Below are 16,690 nucleotides of genomic sequence, written 5' to 3' on the forward strand. Positions count from 1 at the left end.
GAGAGCATAGGCTCTAGAGCTCAGGCTGTGTAGGTTTCAATGTCCAAAAACTGTATGATATTGGGCAAATAACCATCCTGAATTTCATTTTCTTTAGCTATAAAATGCAACTGAATCCTTTCAGGATTTTTTTTTTTTTTTTTTTGAGAAATAGTATGTTTGTAAAGTATTTGATCTACTCCTTGAAACATAGTAGTTGCTTAATAAATTGTAATTGCTATTAATATCATCATCGCTTTCATATGCATTTTTAGAAATACTCCTATGGGAAGTGATTTGGTCCTATAGCCTAAAAAATCACATTTAATAACTTTGCAAGCATTCTACATTACATATTTAAGGGGAATTTATGTAAAATGGCAATGCTTTAAAGACCACAAAATATCAAAATGTTTTTGTTTGCATAATAGCTTGTAAGTTTAAGGGAAACTAACAGTGGCAGCATAAATGTATGGAAGAGCCTCTTTGGAAGGACCACATATAACTTTTTCTGGTGATTCAAACAGGCTGTGCTTTCTAGCCTTTTTTATGTCAAGCACAGAACTAGTTACCAAGGCCTATATAAATGAAAAAAGACAAACACACACACACGCACACACATAATATCCTTACCCTAAAAGGTAGACAGACTGTTCATTCTGCCCTGCTTAATTGTAGGACATTTTGAGAAACTTGCAACCTGACGGGGAAAATTTGATTAAATACTGATCTTGAGGGAATTTACGAAAGCCTCATATATGTAATTTGTGCATTCACAAAAATCAAACAGTAAAGATAATGCATTATATAAACAGAATACTATATGTACATACAAGTATATATATATATATATATATATATATATATATATATATATATCTTAAATTTGCAATAATTTGTAAATATCATTAATTTCCATTTACCATCCCTTGCTTGTTAGAAACTTCAGGATTTCCTTTTTTTCTCAGTTTCAATGAGAACATATTTATTTATTTTGCTTTATTGCAGATAAAATGTTTATTAAGGGGCTTTTCTGTATGTTCCTCTGCAAATCTTTAATACTATTATGATTTTATGACACAAATTATAATATTTACTGTTATCTCTGCAGTTCCACTGTGTCTCTTGGGATATTTGAAATGGAAAAATCCTAGGAAACTTTTATTTAACCCATCCAATTCACTGTAGTAGCATTTCTCAAATTCCTCCCCAGTTCTCAGAGTTATATGGCCTTGACCCAGACTAGAATCAGTATAGTATATCAGTGCGCTTCAGAATCACCCAGTGAAAGCTGTCGGTTGGCTGTCACCTCTCAGTCAGCTTATTTCCCTCTGTACTAACAAATGTTGGTAGGCAGTTCTGAGCCCGTATTTCTTTTGAATCAGCTTTTTTTATTTTTCTCAAAGCTGTACTGCCAAAAAAAACTTCTACTCCTGCTTGGGCTTCTGCTTGATCTATTTTCTCTTCTCAATTCCCATTCTCCCCCCATCCTGCCTTTTTTTTCTAATTATGTCCAACAAATGTGACTTGAAATCCCTGCATACTAAAAACTGAAATTATTGTGATTGAGGAAACAGCATATAGAAGTAAGTTCAAATATGTTAGATTTCGTAAGTCAGAGTGTGATGAGTACAATAATAGGAGTATGTGCAAAATACAGGGAGCAATTTAACGTCTCAGTTACAAAGAAATATATTTTAAAACATGACACTTGAAAAGAAGGAGGTGAGTAATTTACTTCTGTGCAGACAGGGTAGTGGGTATGAAATCAGACTTAACGAATGTATTAAATTCTGATGTAGTCACTGAATTTTAGGACATATTTTATATAAAATGTATGCTAAGCCTTATATGGAAAACAAAGATAATCAAGATTTACTCCCAAGCTAAAATCCAATGAATGGAGCGAGGTAGTTTTGTTATTTACCAAGTTTTTATATCCGTTTATGGCCTGATAGCATTTTGTGGATTGTTCAGGATCACATCAGTGGTTAAGTGGTGGAATCAGAACTTGATTGAATCCATGCCTTCTGTCTCATAACCTAGGCTTCTTTATGAATTTCATTTTATTTTTATCAAGGTTTTATATCTGCAAATTTTAAAGAGTTATAATTATCCAAGTGTCTTTTACAAGGCTGAAATCAAGATGTCATCCATGGCTGAGGTCTCATCTGAAGGCTCAACTAGGAAAGGATTTCTTCTAAGCTCACTTGTTTGTTGGCAGAATGTCAGTTCCCAAAGGACTGTTGGACTGAGAACCTCAGTTTCTACCTGGCTGTTAGCCAGCAGCTGCCCCCCCCTTTTTTTTTTTGTCACTTAGGCCTCTCGAACATAGCAACTTGCTTCTTCAAAGCCAGCAAGGGAGAGAACCTTATAGCAAAACAGAAGTTACAAACTTATGTAACCTAATCACAAAAGTAGCATTTCATCACTTTTGCCACATTCTGCATGTCTCTAGGCCAGCCCATACTCCAAGGGAGAGGATACAGAACGGTGTGAATACCAAGAGGCAATTATTCTTAGAGCCTGCCTACCAAAGCTGGACTCACTAATATGTATGGGACCTCAGCTGTGACAGCTAAGTTTCTCTTTCCATCCACTCCCTTATCCTATGGGAAGCTGGCCCAGACTGGTTCACATGTAGCAGCAGCACCAGGTTCTGAGAGTAAGAGAAGCTACAAGGTCTCCTGAAGCTTAAATTCAGAACTTGCACTGTTACTTCTTCTGCTCTGTGTTAGTCAAAGCTAGTCTCTAGACTAGCCTGGATATAAAGGATGGTGAACTAAAGCTAACCTCCTTTTTTTCCCTGTGAGTACTTTTTTCTTTAAAAAAATTTATTATGGTGAAATACACATAACATAAAATTTACCATCTTTTTTAAGTATACAATTCAGTGGTATTAAAAGCATTTATAATGTTGTGTAACCATCACCACTGTCCATCTCCGTAACTCTTTTCATCTTGTAAAACTGACACTCTCTATAGCCATTAAACAATAACTCTCCATCCACCCTCCCCCAGCCACTGGCAACCAGCATTCTACTTTCTGTCTCTGTGATTTTGATTACTTTAAGTACCATGTATAAGTGAAATCATATAGCATTTGTCTTTTTGTGACTGGCTCATTTTACTTAGTATAATCCCCTCAAATTCCACCCATGTTGTAGCATATGGCAGAATTTCCTTCCTTTTTAAGGCTGAATAATATTCTCTTGTATGTATGTACCACGTTTTACTTATCCATCAATCCATCAATGGGCACTTGGGTGGCTTCCACATATTAGGTATTGTGAATAATGCTGCTATGAACATGGGTGTACAGATATCTCTTAAAGACCCTTCTTTCAATTCTTTTGGGTACGTACCCAAAAGTGGAATTGCTGGATCATATGGTAATTCTATTTTTAATTTTTTGAGGACCTGCCATACTGTTTTCCTTAGTGGCTATACCATTTTACATTCTAGAACTTACTTGAAGGGGAAGAGCTGCAACAAATGTGTAAGCCTTTTAAATCTACTATGTACACTATTAGTTTTGATTTGCTAATATTTTAATAGTTTAAAAGATTTTAATAGTTTAAAATCTTTGTATTTATATGAGTAAATATGCCTGTAATTTTCCTTTCTCATAATATCTTTATGTAGTTTTAGCATCAGGGTCATGAGTTGGAATTTCCCACTCCAAACATAATGCCTGTCACAGGGAGTTGCACAAATGGAATTTTTTTTTGAATGAATGAATGGTTAAGTAAATTGACTATAGAGGAGACAGAAGGGCCAAAGAAGTTAAAAAAAAAAACAAAAACTAGAAAAAACTGTGAATAGCTTCATATGACAGACTTTTTTTAAATGGAACTTCATAGTTTTAACGCTTTCTTAATGTTATTTGCGTGGTCTTTCTTCTTAGGATGAGCATCTAATGTTACCTGCTCTGCTCCCAAAGTGAAATTCACTCTGTTAAAGCAGACTAGAAACCTTTCCAAGTTCCTAAAATTTGTATCATATTCTGAGGTCCCCGTTCGTTACTATGGTAGCTGCAAAGAAGCACATACAAGGAGGGGGGCCTAAGAGTGAGGAGAATGTGACTGAAGTGCACCATCACTGAAACATTGACTTGTTGGAAATTATTGCTCCAACATTTAGTAATTCAAGATTTTTGTGGGTCTAAGGACTTGGATAGGATAAGCACTGCAAATTATATCCAAAAATAACATCTCTGTTTCTTTTTAAAATATTGGCTCATAATCAGACCTTTGCAGACTATGTTGTATTCTCAAGTTTCCACATAATGGATGAATGAATGAATTGATGCACGTCAAAGCTGTTGTGTGGCATTTGAAATTCTCTTCAATTTTTAGCTTTGATTTAAATTCTTTATAAAACTTACTTACCTTCAAATTGGCATTATTTACCCTTCCTTCTTTGGACTTCACTAATCTTAGATATCGAAAAAAACAACATGTAACTTTTTATGATAGTTTCTCCCTATTCAGATTCAGACACTGCGTATGATAAGATGACCAGAAACCAGCTGAAGGAATGAATGCCTTACGCACCTGAGCCAAACATATTATACACTTGAGTAATACATTTGGTTCTAGGTATATAGGCAGCAGCAGCCAACATGGAAGCATATTCAGTTATATAGTAGACATTGCCTGTCAGAGGCACACAAATTCATTTTTAGCAATAACATTTTTCCTCAAGTTCAACTTTCAATTTCTCTTTTTCAAAGAGGTATTGGATTAATTAAATCATTACTTTATTTGATTGTTGTGAGGATCAAACGAGAGCATTGTTAACTTATTTAGTCCTTATAACATGCCTGTGAAACAGGCACTATTATTATCCCCATTTTACAGATGGAACTGAGGAACAGAGAGATTTAGTATCTTGCTCAAAGACGAACAACTAGTAAGTGGTGTTCATACATAGGTGTTCTGGCTTCAGAGGCTCACTCTTAATCATTCTGGAATGTTGCCTCTCTGTAAAAATGCTTTTGTAAGCTATAGATAGATACTGTACAGATCTGAGAAGATTTTGTTAAGTATCCAACACTACTAGATTTTATGGGAGATATAAAGGAATCATAAGCCTACCTTTGAAGAGCTTATAATCTGGTTGGGGGAAAGAAATATAACACAGAAAAGAGCAATAGTAGGGCAGCTTGTAAAATCACTGTCCCTCAGAAAACTCTGTGCATTTAGTAAATATGTACCTTATTTTCTTTAAATGCTCCCATACACAGCATGAACTCTCGTGCATAGTAGACATATATGTAATGTTGGTTGAATGTGGATGTACTTAAATAATATTCCCATTTTCACAGTGAGTAGACCTAAGAATTCCTTGTACTGTCTTTCTGTGCCGTACAGTAGGCTTGTGGCTCATCCATTTAGTTGATTAAGCAGTATCTTGACTGCCCCTCTTTTTTCAACTTTTTATTTTTTACAAATAAAAGTTATATACATTTAAGATGTACAAGGTGATATTTTGATATATGTAGACATTGTAAAGTGATCACAACAATCAAACTAATGAACATATCCATCACCTCCTTAACTTTTTATTTTTGAAGTAATTTCACATTTACAGAATGGTTACAAGAATAGTATAAAGAACTTATATATGTTTTACCCAAATTCCCCGATGTTAACATTTGCTCTATCATTCTCTTTCTCTCTTACAATATATATTCAGTATATATCATATGTATCACAATATATTAGAAATATAATTATCATCTTTGTGAGCTATTTGAGAATAAGTTACAGGCATCATTCTTTTTGCCTTTAAATATATCAATGAGTATCCTTCTCCCCTATCCCCTACCCCCACCATAAAAGGAGTCTCTTGAAACAGGAAATTATATTGACACGATACTTGAATCTATAGACCTTATTCAAACTTGATCAGTTACCCTAATAATATCCTTTAGAGCAATTTCAAAATATTTTTTTGACTGCCTGTGTTTTAAACACTGTGGTATGTGTACTGACACTGTGGTATGTGAGTATGTGCTACATAACACAATGCTGTATTTGGTTCCAAGAGAAATGTGAGTAGGTGCCCTGTCCCCTGACTCAGGCACATAGGCAGGGCCAATGTCTTTGTTTGATTTTCCTTCTTTTGTATGATTCAGTGGAGCAGCGTGACTTCATTGGAGTGGACAGCACAGGAAAGAGGCTGCTCTTCATGGCTAATGAAGCAGACTTGGATGACGAGCTGGTCATTAAGGGATCCATCCTGCAGAAGTAAGCCCTGGGGTTTTTCTTTTTGGCAATTCTTCTTGTCTTAAAACAAAATAAAACCACCCAGTGGATGGGAAAAAGGGAATGAAAACTAGATTATACTGTGTGAAATTGACAAAAGCATGTGAATGTTTTCCCATGAGGTAGGATGAAGGCTTTTCTTCACCACACAAGCTTAGCTTTTTCCCTGTGTCTTTTCTTGCCAAGGTAGTCAAATCCTGCATAGGAGCGGGGCAAAGCAGCCGGGGGAGAACAGAGAACAAGACTGTCTTTCTGACAATGTTATAGAACTTATTCTCTCTTAAAATTGTGGTAAACACACAACGTAAAATTTACTATCTTAAACCATTTTTAAGTGTACAGTTTGGGTAGTGCTAAATATATTCCTGTTACTTCTGCAGGATTTACTTCACAGCAACAGGGAATTCCTTTAGGCTCTGAGAGACCAAGTGACTATCCCTTTATCAAATATTTATAGAATAGTACTAATGGGCCACAAACTCTGCTAAGTTGAACAGGAGTATCTAGTACAGTGGTTTTCAACCTTGGTACATTAGAAACACCCAAGAAGCTTTTTAAAAATGTCTGTCCTATGCCAGAATTAAATAAGAATCTCTAGGGCTTGGGTCCACGCATTAGCGTTTTAAAAAAATGCTCCCCAGGGTTGAGAACTATTGGTCTTGAGAAGAGTAAGCAAGAAATCAATGCTATAGTATGGTGAGGCTGGAAAGATTGATTGGATATACATTTTTTGATACACACTGAGTCACGAGTTGCAAGAGGCAACAAATGTTATTAGATAACATTCATCACCGTTTTTATACACCAATGCAACAGGTTTGCTGTCAGAGAAAGGAAACAGTCTAATCATCCAGGCAGTTTAATTCTACAGTTGAAAGAATGATCCCTCGGAATTCAAGAAAACTTGCTTTGGCAGGCAGTGGTAAACCACAGAAAAACCATGTTACTATGTGTTGAAGGTTGGATTGTCCAGAAGTGATACTGAGACAGAATTTGGGGTGCAAGATATTTATTAGGGAACAAGATCTGTGAAAAGAAGGGGAGGAAGCAAGAATGGGCAGAGGAAAAACTGCATTGAGATGCAGGTTCTGCAAAGCCTTGACCAACATAGCAGGGAGTCTGGAGCAAGTACAGACTGTCAGAGAAGCCAGGCCTTATCCCCCTCCCTCATTCAGAGACGGACGCAGGCTGCCCCAGCAACAGCCTGGCCTCAGGCAATGTGGCTCTTTACAGATGAGGCCACCCCAAAGCTGTGAGTGGCTCTGCCTCAGCCAGTGGAGCGCAAGACTCCTAATACTGGCATGGATCAGGGAGCTGTGTCCTACACAACTCGACTGAGAAACAACGACTTGAACCGGAGTGGGGGGAAGGGGGAGAGCGGAAAAAAGGGGGGAAAAAAGAATGTTATTAGAAAGATAGATATAAATACTAAGTGGATCCTCTAAAAGAATTGAAAATGGGTACTTCTGGATAACAGAAAATGAGGAAGGGAGGGAATGTATAATTCCTTTATCCTGGGATGGTATCCTCTCATGCTAGCTTACACTCAACCTTTAGAAGTTTGTTAAGAATTTTAATTTAATTCTTCTGACCTACTTATATGGCAGCCCTCCCATCCTTCCATGTTGTGCTGTAGGTGAGCTAGTGTTGATGTCTTGCCTCTCCTTGGAAGCTGTTGTCTTTCCTTAGAGTTCTGGCTATTTGGTTGCCCTGTGGTGAGTTCAAGAAAAGTTATGATTTTGTAGATTATTCAGTTTTTTCTTGTTGGAATGAGAGCAACTCTCTTTTTAGCTTTATACATCCTAGATGGAAAACAGAAATCCTAGCATTTGATTTTCCCGTTTGTTTATTTGTTTAATTGAATAAATTTAGCATGTAACATTATCTAAATTTAGGGTAAGATTTTCTTTTTTTTATACAATAGCTTTATTGAGGTATAATTCATATAAAATACAATTTACTCATTCAAAATGTACAATTCAGTGGGTTTTTCAAAAATATATTCACAGGATTGTGTAACCATCACCACAGTCATTTTTTGAAGTATTTTTACTACCTCAAAAAGAAACTTGATAGTCATTAAATCACTCCCTCTTTTTCCCTGTCCTTCCCTCCTACCTTAGACAACCAGAAGTCTACTTTATGTCTATATATATTTGTCTATTCTGGACATTTTGTATAAATGTAATTATATATGGCTTCTGTGACTGGCTTCTTTCACTTAGCATAATGTTTTGAAGGTTCATCTATGTTGTTCTATGTTATGTCAGTGCTCTGTTCCTTTTTATTGTTGAATAGTATTCCATTGTATGGCTATATTACATTTAAGTTATCCATTATTTATTAGTTGTTGGCACTTTATTTCAAATTGTCTTTTTTCACCAATTAATCATTTAGGATTTTATTATCCAGAATTTTGAAAGATCCCCCAAAGAGCATAAAGCATACTTATTTTTTTAGACAACTTCTATGCATTTTAGAGAGACATCACCAACACTATAAAAGATGAAAGTAGATTCCCATCATTTACTTACTGGATTTAATTAGAAAAACATACATAACTATTTCAGGCTGTTAGGCTTTTTAAAAATTGTAGCTCTCACAATAAGTGAGAAAATTTGTTTGTTACCAAATTTGGGCAGATAGTTGATTTGGGAGGTGGAGATTATGTCAGTTAAATCATTTAATTTCACATTGTCTTTCAGTGTTGTTGCTTGAGTTTGGGGTTGCAAGCAAGCTCTAAGTTCTCAAGAGAGGTCTTTATAAACTCCAATCATATTTGTCTTCCTGATAACTCTGGAAAAGTTATTGAGTTCTTGATATATCTGATGTCAGAGGACTGGGCTCAACTGCCGTCATGTATCAAAAGAACGTTCCCAATATTCTTTGGTTTGCAGTCTTAGTGCTGTCATAATAAAGCTCTTTCCTAAGTATGAAGTCAAGTGTCAGGGATGCTAGAGTTCTCTCCTTTTGTTTAGGTGGCCATGGCCATCAGAGAGAGCCAGCTTTTCCTAGGACATCAGGAAAGGATGATGATGATTGATGATGATGATGATGGCAGCTATTGTTTTTCAAATTTTGTATCAGGCATTGTGTTAAAGGTTTTATATAATCCTTAACAATAATCCTATGAAGTAGATACTATTATATATTCCATTTTACAAATGAGGAAAGTGAATGAAGATTTAGTTAGAAATAAGAAATCTCAGTAAATATTTGTTGAATGAATGAGTGGGAAATCACCTAGGGACCTGCTGTGATTAAGTCTGAAAAAAAAAAAAATACGGGGTGGCCCGTTAGCTCAGTTGGTTAGAACGTGGTGTTGATAGCACCAAAGTTGCCGGTTCCATCCCTACATGGGCCACTGTGAGCTGTGCCCTCCTTAAAAAAACAAGTCTATAATCTAGGGCTTTGGCATTTTGCAATGAATGTTGGGGTATAGAACAAGAATCACCAAACCTTTTCTGCAATGGATAAATAGTAAATATTTTAGACTGTACAGACCGTATGGTCTTTGTTGCATTTATTCAACTCTGCTATTGTAGCACAAAAGCATCCATAGATATGTATCAAATGAGAATGACTATGTTCCAATAAAACTTTATCTACAAAAACAGGCAGCAAGGCCATCCAACTGGCAGGCTGTAGTTTGCCAGCCTACTGGAATTCATTTTTTTCTTTTTTTGTTTTCTCGGTAGAGTAGTTATGATGGGACCTTGTTAACACAGCTTGTTTCTTACAGCAGTCAGGCTCTAGCTGACTAGATCTGGAATTCTTTCTATGAAGAAGAAAGTAAGGGGTTTGTTACGAGTTTTTTTCTTAATCTATCAAATCAAATTTTAGGAAACGAAGGGAATTTCTTTGTGTTTTAGAAGACTCACTATAAGACGGAATTAAATAATGTCTCCTAAAGTATTGAAAATATGATCTTGTTTGTACTGTGTTTCCCCAAAAGTAAGACCTAGCCAGATGGACAATCAGCTCTAATGTGTCTTTTGGAACAAAAATTAATATAATACCCGGTCTATAGTAAAATAAGACCGGGTATAATATAGTATAATACCAGGTCTTATATTAATTTTTGCTCCAAAAGACACATTAGAGCTGATTGGCTAGGTCTTATTTTCGGGAAAACACGGTAGCTATTTTAGAATCATAAACTGCCACAGCTAGAGGGTCATTTAGTCCAGTCCCCTATATTTCAGATAATGAGACTGAAAATCAGAGTCAAAAGGGTTTGTTACATATTAATTTATCTAATTAGGGACAGAGTTAGGTCTTTTCCATTAATTAATGCTTTCTACTTTTCGGGGGACACATTGTTCAACTGGCAAATGTTTATCAAGTTTCCTCCTTTGGTCAAACCACTGTTTTAGTGTTTAAGGGGATCATTGAGGCAAGAGAATATCTCAAAGAGTTTATTAGCCTTGATGGAAGATAACATTATGCATGTAAAAGATTAACAAACAATATCAGATACTGAACAGTTATGGTTAACAGTGTTCTAAGAATTCAGAGGAGTTATCAATCCTTAGGGGCTGAGGTGGTCAGGAGTGGGGTTTCCAGGTGGGAATTCCCGCCCATTCTCAGGAATTTTTTTCGCTTTCCCATTCCGGAATCCCGAGATATAAGCTGTTTTCAGTTCTCCGCGATGAATTGTTTCCACAAAGTGACGCCCGATACTACCAACCACCTGGGTTCAAGGAGATGATTTTCTTGATTTCCTGACCAACTTTTCTCAGGATTCGGGAATGGAAAAGCAAAAAAAAATTCCCGAGAACAGCCAGGAATTCCCACCCGGAAACCCTGACGATAAATAGGAAAAATGTCTTAGAGATACATTGTGAGTAGTACATTTATTTCCCATTGTGGGTATTACTGGGTTCGAGGAGCTAATTTTCCCAGTTACCTACCAACTTTTCTCGGGATTCAGGAACAGGAAAGCGAAAAAAATTCCTGAGAATGGGTGGGAATTCCCACGTGGAAACCCTAGCCAGGAGAACATAATAGGGTAATTTGGACTTGAAGGATGGATTGGGATTCGTTATGGAAAGGGACATGGGGAGCTGAACCTGTGTGGGGAGAATGCTATGAGCAAAGGTGTGGAGACAGAGTGTGCAAGACTTGTTTAGGAACAGTTTGGCCCAAATGGAAGGCCTCTGCACTAGGAGACAAGGTTGGAAAATTAAGTTAATACAAAAATAGAGGACCTTGAATAGCTGGGAATTATTAAAAACTTTTTGAGGAGGGAAATGATGGCTCAAAATTCAGAATTCTGGAAAGATAATCTGATAGTAGTATGCAAGGTAGATTTAAATGCGTGTATAAGACTTGAAAAGTATCATACTGCTAAATTCACAAGACTTAAAAAGGGTAAAGGGATTGTGTCCTTTGGAATGCAAAAAGCAGAACTGATTGTCCTTATCTATTATTATGTGAAACAAGGGACCTTACTCATTTATGCATCCATCAAGCAAGTACTGATGTTTATGCTTTGCTCTATATTAGAGTTTGCAGGCTTAGACATTAAGTTCTTAGAAGCTAGCCATTTGCTTCTATAGTTACAACTAGAGGGTGGAAACTGTCTCCTGCTTTCTTTTTAACCTCCCTGGAATCTAGCTTATGGTTCCATGTGGTAGACTGTTAATAAATGCCTTAGTCCCAGCGGTCCCAACAGCCCACCACATGGAGCCATAAGCTAAATTCCAAAAAGAACAAAGTTGGGGCATGATGGGAGCAAAGAAAATGGACATAGGCAGGTAAGGTACAAGTGAAGAGTATATTTCTCCCTCAGAGCTGTTGAGCTGGGGGCTTTGGGTGAGCCCTAGGGCCATTAAGAGCAGATCTTCTACATGTTTCCTAAGCCTAGGTTATATTTTTGGTTGTTGGCACGTTTTTTCCCTTCATTCTTCTAACTTGTAATCTACACCCCAGTGATTCAGGATCTTTGGAGTATAGTTGTAATATGGCAGCTGGCTATATAAATGAACAGTAAAATGTCCTTCCTCCATTTCTGTAACCCTCTGAGGCATTAAGCTCTTCCTGGCCTCAGTGAAAGGGTGAGTAGAAGCTAATTAGGTTCAGATTTTCAAGCTCCTTTGAATATGAGAATGCAATACTTCCTATCTTTTTCTAACTGTATTTCCAAAGGCGGGGTCTAGTTCCTAATGGGCATACAAAACACCAAAGTTGTCGTTCGTGTATATATCTGGGAGAGCCAGAAACCTCGTGTTTTAAAGTTTTCTTACTTTTGTACGGGTTGTAGGAGAAAAGGGCAATGATGATGGAATGTATATCCATTTGTTTTCTCCCTTTCTAAGGGAGGATGAAGTGTTTGCTTGACTGCGAGAGAAAGTTCTGCTTTTTTGGGAGTCAGGCATATTTGGTCCTGGAAAGTAAGACAGTAGATGACGCTTGTTGGAGTGGGAGTCCTGCTAAACCCATAGTCAGGTACAGAGACGAGCTGTGTAGTCATCTGCCCAGATTCTTACTACAGTGCATTTAGAGAAAGCGCAATGCCTTTCCCACGTGTTGAATTGATTCATTACTGACTTGGAGTGGCATTATATGTAGTGGGAAAAAATGGTGCTGGTACAAAGAGCATGGTACTGGATATTCAAGTCCAGAGAATTTGGAATTTAGTCTTGAGACAACCAGCTATATGACCTTAGGCAAATCACTTTGCTTCTCTAAGCCTCAGTTTTCCCAGCTACAGTTGGCTTAGTCCTTTAAAGACCCCCCAGCACAAAAATTCCTGTTTTATTTCTGAAAGACATGTGTTTTTAATCATTCTAAGCAAAAGGTATTTGTGCCAAATATTTAATAAGAAAATCATGTAGCTTTTCTCCAATGTTATGTTGTTTTCTCCAATGTTATGTTGTTTTTCTTGACTGAAAAACCTTCAGTCAAGGTTTTTCACGGGAAGGATAATGAAAATATTAAAACAAGCTTCTAAAGGATATCTTTTAAATGGAATACAATGTGCACACATTCATCTTGGAAACTGTAGGCATTTGTATCTGGGAAGACAAGAACTTAAATCAGACCTCGAAGTTCATGGCCGGATCTGTATTCCTGGGACCCCAGATGATAAGTGGGTTCACATTCTTGATTATTTGCCCCAATGGTGTGGAAAGTCCTGAAATACTGTTTATCTAAATTAGTATCCCCACTGCTGCAAACCAGCCATAAATTCCTAAAGTACTTCTCTAATTTTACAGTTTTGGGAGAGGAATGCAGAGGGACTTGTGGAAGTCAGGGTCAAGAACGTTTCCTAAGGTATCATGTCCAGCGTAGGCAGTGCGACTGTTATTCTTACTCTTCTATACTTTTAATGCTCCCTTCTATAAAGTCATATAAATAGGTTATTTATAAAAGAACCCCCATATCAGTGTCCTTTAGCCAGTTCCTGATCATTTCAGGGGTTTTTCCATATAAATCAGGTTGCTATTCAGCTTTGCTTATAGCTGGTTTAAATTTCAGCTTTCTTAGATCTGCTAAATCTTTTACCAGGGTCCTGCTTTCTAGCTTTCAAATTTGTATTACTGTCTTCTCTTTTCCTAATAGTCTTCGTTGGGGATTATGCCTTTTTTGGGTGGGAATATGCCTTTAAAAACAACAACAACAAATACGCTTTCCTGTCACTTTAGTGAGCTTTCAAAAGGAATAGGGCTTAATGCCTGTGTTTAATCTGCCATCTTTACATAGAATCCTGTTTTCTTCAATTCCATCTAATTATATCTTTCAGTCCCTCTCCACTCCTTCTCCCCCCCCCCCCGCCTCCTCCGCTTCTCTCTCTCTCTGTTTCCTCTTTCTGTCATTTTTTTCTTCATCCAATCTAGGTCTTTTGGTATATTATTACTTAAGGTATTTCCCTCCATATTCTCACTCATTGTCCTTTTGCTATATCTGCCCTCACAACCTTCAACTTTGGATTCCTCTGACATCTACTTTGTCTGCTCCTACATCTGTTCTGTTAAAGTTCCAGGAGAAATATTATGTCATGTTGTAAGTTGGCACCACTAAATTCATTATTCGCATCTTAGCCAAGCCCTCAGACCATTCTGCTTTCTTTTTTTTTCTTTTTTTTTTTTTTAAGGAGGACACAGCTCAGTGGACCACATGGGGATCAAACCAGCAACCTTGGTGCTACCACCACCACGCTCTAACCAACTGAGCTAACGGGCCACCCCCCCATTCCGCTTTCTTACACCTGTCCTAGACCACCTTTCCACTTCCCTCAGCAGCAATTCTCAACTATCACCACTTTCCTGTTTCAGAAAAATGACCCTGCCTCCTTCTGCAAGAAAATCCTAACTAACAGATACTGATGTCCACAGCATATTACCCCTACCCATGGTTTATCTTTACTCAGCTCCACCTTCAGTTCCTTTTCTCTAGCCTTAGAGGAAGAAGTTTCCTTTCTCCTATTTAGAACCAATCCCTTCACTTATGTCTTTTACGCCAGTCTCTTCTGCTTCCCCTGGAACCTTGCTCCTTCCCATCATCTTCCAGGCTGAATGAGGTCCTCCGTTATATGCTTCCATAGCAATCTGTGTTTGTTTTTCTGTCAGTACAATAAGGAGCTGCACTTAGAACTCTTTAAGAATTCCTCCAACTCTGAAAACCTGTTTGCTGCTTTTCTTGGAGATGCCTTGAGTACCAATGGTGCCATAGCTCATTCTGCTGCATAGGCAGACCTTTGGTTTGGTAACTCCATATGCACTCCTAACATTCAACACCCTGTCATTCCTGGCACGTACAGTGCCACCAAGATCAGGCATTTGGTGTGGTATAGAAAGTGCCTTTTTATAAAACAGCTACCAGGTAGTTATCCAACAAGTACTTGCCCCCAAATCTGTCTCGTTAGAATTATAGATAGCTAGTAAGCAACTATGCTTCATAGATCATATTCTTTCCTCTACTTCTGAGCAACCTTGGTTATTTCAAGCATACCGTGGTCTCTAGTTTCTTTTAAATTGTAATGATTAGGCAGTAGGGAATTAGCTCTGACTCTTCTAGTAGGAGGGAAGATACTTCTTTACTGGAACATGTTTAAGATTGCCAAATAAAGTAGAAGGTGATTGTCTGAGGGAGGTTGTTTATGTTGCTACTTTGAACACTTCAAGATAACTAAGTTATCACAGAAGGTTTTATTTTCATTGGGATTGTTGTTTCTGGTTCTTATGAGTCATTGTTTCAAGCTCCAATTCCCCTGGCATCTGAATTCAGGAGCTATCCATGACATTCCCTTTACCTGTTAACATTCATTCATATTTATGCAAAGAGAAGCTTCTGTTCCAGTTAAGTTTCTTTTGTATTTTGAGTTTTTGTTCAAGTTTTCTTCATTCTGTTCCTATTTCTTGCTATTCTCGTCTACAAACTTTGAACTCAGTTTAGTTGGAAAAGTTATTCTGTGCAGCCATATAAACTGTAGGACATACTCGGTTTGTGGAGGCGTTCTTTCCTTCTCTGGTCACTGTGTAAAGGCTCAGCATACACACCAGTTCTCCCACCGGGCTAGAAATTGTTCAGGTCCCATTCACAGCAGTGCTGGAAGTCTAACAGTGTGTCCACAGGAGTGTCTAGATGAATTTCAGTTTTTAAACATACAGCTACCATACACTACTTCTTTACCTGTCTGTCAGTCTTTTTCTACTCACTCTTCCAGGAAATGAGCGTTGTACTATGAGCATGTCAGGGAATAGAATTCCCAGTTTGCCTTTGAAATGAGCAGAATAAAAACAATTCATTTCCTCCTGTACACATTTTGATTTAGGAGGTGGAGATGAAGGGAGCACGTCCCCCAAAACATTTGGCATTACCCTGAGCCTACAGACCTTTGTCCTCATTCTGTAGCTTTGGAGGAAATGAAAGTCTGAAATCCTCTGAGATCTTGGTGGAGGGAGGGGCAGATTACAGATCTTGTTATTAACTAAAAAGATTCAGATATATTTTTTAGACTCATTAAGAGCTTTGGATATTTAAAATCTTAAGTTTATTCTATTAAGGAGCAAACTGATAGGATTTTAACAATAGTAATTACTTGTTTTTGTTAAGTAGTTCATCTTTCATGGACATATTTCCTTTTTTCTGGACTGCCTTTCTGAACTGCTTTTTATTCCCTAGCTCTATAGTTCTGCAGATGTTTTGTTCAATGCTGGTGGCACACATAGCTCTATGTTCAGTTTTCTTTGAATTAAAGCAAAGCTCAGAAAAATCTTGTTTGCAGTCCTGCATAATCCTGAAGACCAGTGTCCATGTGGTAGCCTTTCTCTTAGTTTCCCTACAGATCTTAAAGCTTTGTCCCTGACACACAGTACTTCAAGTTGTTAATATTAGGAGAAAATTTGGGTAAGTAACTATTCAAACACAGCTTGGTCCTTAAACTCCTTGACATTTAAAAATAATCTGTCTAAAGCAGGCAGCTGCTTCTTTGG

The 16,690-nt window shown here is 37.4% G+C and overlaps 1 protein-coding gene across 5 annotated transcripts in view; it reads left to right on the forward strand.

Moving 5' to 3' along the window:
- The window catches only part of EIF2B3 (eukaryotic translation initiation factor 2B subunit gamma), a 107,549-nt gene that overhangs the window by 42,849 nt on the left and 48,010 nt on the right, over window positions 1-16,690 (forward strand). For all 5 annotated transcript variants that reach the window (XM_081057476.1, XM_081057478.1, XM_081057479.1 and 2 more), the window contains one exon: window positions 6,122-6,233. In XM_081057476.1, coding sequence (XP_080913602.1) covers window positions 6,122-6,233 — 112 coding nt within the window. The remainder of the gene's footprint in view (window positions 1-6,121; window positions 6,234-16,690) is intronic.

This window comes from Rhinolophus hipposideros (assembly GCF_964194185.1).
Source record: "Rhinolophus hipposideros genome assembly, chromosome: 8".
Lineage (NCBI taxonomy): Eukaryota > Metazoa > Chordata > Mammalia > Chiroptera > Rhinolophidae > Rhinolophus > Rhinolophus hipposideros.